Below are 4,945 nucleotides of genomic sequence, written 5' to 3'. Positions count from 1 at the left end.
CTGCTCCCTCCTCTTACTCCCTGATTTGATTCCTCATTTCAATATCAAATATTCAGCTCCACACACACCACCAACCCCCCCACCCCTAACCCCACCCCCGCAAGCCCCTGGGGTGGGAAGGTGCAGAACAAGGAAGACCCACGCCCACCTCACCCCCAAATATGTACTTTCCAAAGCTGCTGATTGGAACACACTGTCTCCAGATATTACTGAGCTGGGTATTGGGGCTTCTGCGTTGTCTTTGGTATTCACTGAAAACAGATTGCCTGAGACCCCCTCCCCCACCAGGCAACAACTACACACATGCGTGCGCGCGCACACACACACACACACACACACTCGCCCCCCCTCCTTTTTTTTTTTTTTTTTTTCTTTCTCTCTCTCTCTCTCTCTCTCTCTCTCTCTCTTTTTTAAGCAATGCTTTGTTGTGCTAAAACTAGTTGGACGAGTTAGGGTGTTGCTGCTGCTCCCGAGGCCCTGGCCAATGGAACCCGATCCACCCCGCTGTGCGTAAGCGCGCAATTAAGGATTTAACCAAGGCTGTGCTGCGCCTCAGCCATCAGTCAGCCTGCCGGAGACAGAGCCTCCACGACTCCCAGCCTCCTCCTCGCCGCCGCCGCCGCCTCCTCCTTCTCTCCTCCTCCTCCTCTTCCTCCTCCTCCCTCGCTCCCACAGCCATGTCTGCTTAGACCAGAACAGCCCCACAGCCAACTCGGGCAGCAGCCGCCGCCACAGCAGCAAGGACAGCCGCCGCCGGTGAGCGATGACAGGAGTGTTTGACAGAAGGGTCCCCAGCATCCGATCCGGCGACTTCCAAGCTCCGTTCCAGACGTCCGCAGCCATGCACCATCCGTCTCAGGAATCGCCAACTTTGCCCGAGTCGTCGGCCACTGATTCCGACTACTACAGTCCCACGGGGGGAGCCCCACACGGCTACTGCTCTCCTACCTCGGCTTCCTATGGCAAAGCGCTCAACCCCTACCAGTACCAGTACCATGGCGTGAATGGCTCGGCCGGCAGCTACCCCGCCAAAGCTTACGCCGACTACAGCTACGCCAGCCCCTACCACCAGTACGGCGGCGCCTACAACCGCGTCCCGAGCGCCGCCAGCCAGCCAGGTAAGGCGGGGGGCGGGGGCCAGATGCAGGGGGAGCCCGGATTCTGGAGGGGCGAGGTGGGGTGGGAGATTGGGGACCCGCGCCAGCCACTACAGTGGGGGCGCACCCGGCAGAAGGGAGGGGGGCCTGGACTCTGCAACCGAGAGACGTTCTCTACGGCCAGCATTTTAGAGACTCTTGGAAGAATTCTCCCCTCGGGCACCTGGGGGGTGAGGGGCTCTCAAGTCTCTGGATTCCCTAGTTGCCTGGTCTGAAAGGCAACTAATCTGAAATGGGGGTAGGGATGGAAAGACTCAGGCAGTCTGAGTGGCGTTTGCGTAATAAAGGGGAGGTTAGTTGCTGGAATTTTTCGTGAGCGTGCTCCGCTGGTGCGAGTAGGAGTGGAAGGCTGCCTCAAAGACGCTGTCGGGATTAGTCTAAGAGCAGCCACGAGCCAGGCTGGTGTTCCTGTCCCGGGAGCCTGAGGCGGGGATGGAGGGCTGGGGGGCTGGAGCCCACCAGAGAAAGAAGCCTCGAGGAGCCTTGTGGTTTATCCAGGGCATTTCCAGAAACAAACAGCCATTTAAGGGTGGAGGAGGGCTGCCGAGGGGTGCCCAAAATTTGTCGTCTTCTTCTCCACCTCCTCTCTTTTCGCCCTCCTTGAAACTTAGTTGGAGAGTTTAAGAGTAGGCTAGTTAGCTTGGGCGGTAAGAGAGCAGCATGAGGTCTCCTTGGAGAGGTTTTGCTGGTCAGGTTTGATCTCTTCCCACTAGCACATTAATAATCCTGCTAATATTAGCATCCCCTTCTTTGGCAGAATAGAGACCACAGCCCTCATTCTCCACCCTTCCTCTCCTAGGAGCTCGCCACACGCGAGCGCGTGCACACACACACACACACACACACACACCACTCTACCCCTTCCAGAGATGGGTAGTTTTGATAAGGTGGTACTTTACTGAAAGGGGACTTATGGCTCCAGGGTATGTTTGTAAAGCCAGTGTTCAGAAAGTTCTTTTCCTTGTCTATATTCACAACTTGGAGAAATTCGTCCTGATCTGCCGCCCCTTTCCTACGAAAACACCCTACCAATGAATCCTTTTCAATGTGTGACTCTTGCTAAATTTTAAAAAGAGAACCTAGGGGGTGGTATGTCTTCATTCCTTTCAGTGTCTCTGTATTTCGTGCCTAAGTCAAAGATTTTTTTTTTTTCTTTTGGCCAAGAACTTATTAAGTCTATTTGTAAAAGAAACCAGACACATCTGTGCCCTCGCAGATCTGCAGGGAGATTATGGGGGCTGCATAATCGGCCCTCTGTCTGCCGCGGCCTGGACCTCTTGCTGCTGAATTGAAGGAACATAGTTTGCTTGTGGGTCTTTGAACTTTGGAGACCTCGGTTAGCGTCTTCCCTGCCCCAGCGTCTGGTCTCTGCGGGCGCCCGAACAGACGCCGACAGTGGGGGCGGGAGGGGGTTGTCACGGCCCAGAGTCACCCCCATTGAAGACCCAGGAGGGGCTGGCCAAGCTCTCCCCAGAAACGGCGGTGAGCGCAGGGTGGGCGTAGAAACAAGTCAGGGTGAAGCAGAAACCGCTCCTTGCAAGGGCTAAATCCCAGACGCCCAGAAGGGAGCCGTGCTGTACAAAGAACCTTGCACAAACCTCCAAGAACCTGAATGAACTGAGCAGGGAATTAATCAAACTACCTGGCTTTTCCATGACTTGGGGGAGGGGCGTATTTCTCTGGGTCTTGCTAAGCCAAGGAGGTGATATGGGGGAAGAGACTGAAGACTGTGTGGTAAAACAAAACAAAGCAAAACTCAAGGACTGTATTTGAGGGTTCTGCAAAAGAAACATCTGCGGACAAACTCTAACCGGGTCTATTTTGATTATTTAGAGAAAGAAGTGGCCGAGCCCGAGGTGAGGATGGTGAATGGCAAACCAAAGAAAGTTCGTAAACCCAGGACTATTTATTCCAGCTTTCAGCTGGCCGCGTTGCAGAGAAGGTTTCAGAAGACTCAGTACCTCGCCCTGCCCGAACGGGCCGAACTAGCCGCCTCGCTGGGACTGACGCAAACACAGGTAAATCCCGCAGCCGTGGGGCCCGAGCCCCGCCTCGGCTGCAAGGCTGGCTGGGCCGCGGGGTTCCGTCCCGACCCGCGGCAACTCACAGACAGAAAGCCGCGGACCCCGCGCCCTTACCTCCATGACTCCATGAGTCAGGCTGGGTGTTGCCGCCTTGGGACGGTGGGGTTAAGGGATGGAGACGCCGTTTATCCTCCCGCTTCGGGCCTCCAGGGGCGAGGGGCCAATTTCCTAGATTGGAAACAAGGGGAGGGCCATTTCGAGGACACTCTCGAAGCCTGGAGAAGTTGGTTCTCTGAAAAATGCGGAGCCTTTCGGGGAGAGCAGGGCCCGGCGGCCTCGCGGTGGTCTCGGGCGCGAAGGTCACCTCCGGCTGGAAGGTTGAAGGGTCACGCCCTGCTCCAGCGGAGCTCTAGGCCGTGGCAACCTGAGGGTCGCAAAGTGGGGGGCGCTGTTGTGCGGGGAAATCATCCTGGGTCGTCCCATTCCCTTCACTCCCTCTTCAGACCTGCTGGGGCCCATTTAAAACAAAAACAAAAAAACAAAAACAAAACAAAAAAACAAAAAAACACCACAATAATAATGTTCGAATCTCCACCCAGAGCTGCAGGCGCCTTCTGACCTTTGGAAGCTGAGGAGGGAGTGGGGGGAGTTGGGCGGGAGATTGGGACACCGCTCCTTTCCCCCACACTGGCGCGAGCACAGCCAGCCCCAAGCCCTCGCGCGCGGCTCTCGGGCCATTGTTTTGGGGACGCTTGCTGCGCCGCGTCGAGTGCGCGCTGCGCAGGCTCACACGTGGGCGCACGCCGCCCGGGACACTTGCGGCCCCCTCCCCCAGCCCAAACAGAAACTAAAGCCTCGGAGTCCTGCCCTCGCAGGGAACGGTGAGCATCTGGCCGGTCAGGTTGTCCTCCGGGATCCCAGATCCAGGCTTGGCCTCAGGCCGGGCCCGCTGACCTTAGGCCGCCAGCTGCGGGGAGAGGCCAGGTCCGCGCCACCTGGGGGCCCAAGATGCTTCCACCAGGCAAGGCGCGGGCGGCCTCTGAGTGACCCGGTAACGTGTGCCTTTGTTCCCCCACCCAGGTGAAAATCTGGTTTCAGAACAAAAGATCCAAGATCAAGAAGATCATGAAAAACGGGGAGATGCCCCCGGAGCACAGTCCCAGCTCCAGCGACCCTATGGCGTGTAACTCGCCGCAGTCTCCGGCGGTGTGGGAGCCCCAGGGCTCGTCCCGCTCGCTCAGCCACCACCCTCATGCCCACCCTCCGACCTCCAACCAGTCCCCTGCGTCCAGCTACCTGGAGAACTCGGCTTCCTGGTACCCGAGCGCAGCCAGCTCAATCAATTCCCACCTGCCGCCGCCTGGCTCCTTACAGCACCCGCTGGCGCTGGCCTCCGGGACACTCTATTAGACAGGCGGCTTTCTCTTGCTCTCTTTTTTGGGACTGCTGTGTTTTGCTGTTCTAGAAAATCATAAAGAAAGGAATTCATTTGGGGAAGTTTGGAAAACGGAAACAAAAAAGATTCATGTGTAAAGCTTTTTTTTTTTGCATGTAAGTTATTGCATTTCAGAGGACCCTCGTTCCCCCTTTTTTTACAGACGAACTTTTTTTGCGCAACTGTGGACACTATCAATGGTGCCTTGAAATCTATGACCTCAACTTTTCAAAAGACTTTTTTCAATGTTATTTTAACCATGTAAATAAGTGTAGATAGAGGAATTAAACTGTATATTCTGGATAAATAAAATTATTTCGACCATGAAA

At 55.9% G+C, this 4,945-nt stretch overlaps 1 protein-coding gene across 1 annotated transcript; it reads left to right on the top strand.

The window, feature by feature from the left end:
* Positions 1-552: 552 nt before the first annotated feature.
* On the top strand, positions 553-4,945 carry DLX5 (distal-less homeobox 5). The gene is made up of 3 exons (XM_059171187.1): positions 553-1,118; positions 2,991-3,175; positions 4,262-4,945. The coding sequence occupies exons 1-3, from the start codon at positions 764-766 to the stop codon at positions 4,589-4,591; spliced, it is 870 nt and encodes a 289-aa protein (XP_059027170.1). The 5' UTR covers positions 553-763; the 3' UTR covers positions 4,592-4,945.

Source organism: Mustela lutreola, chromosome 4, assembly GCF_030435805.1.
Source record: "Mustela lutreola isolate mMusLut2 chromosome 4, mMusLut2.pri, whole genome shotgun sequence".
NCBI classification, from domain to species: Eukaryota; Metazoa; Chordata; class Mammalia; order Carnivora; family Mustelidae; genus Mustela; species Mustela lutreola.
This window is presented reverse-complemented; position numbering and strand designations above follow the sequence as displayed.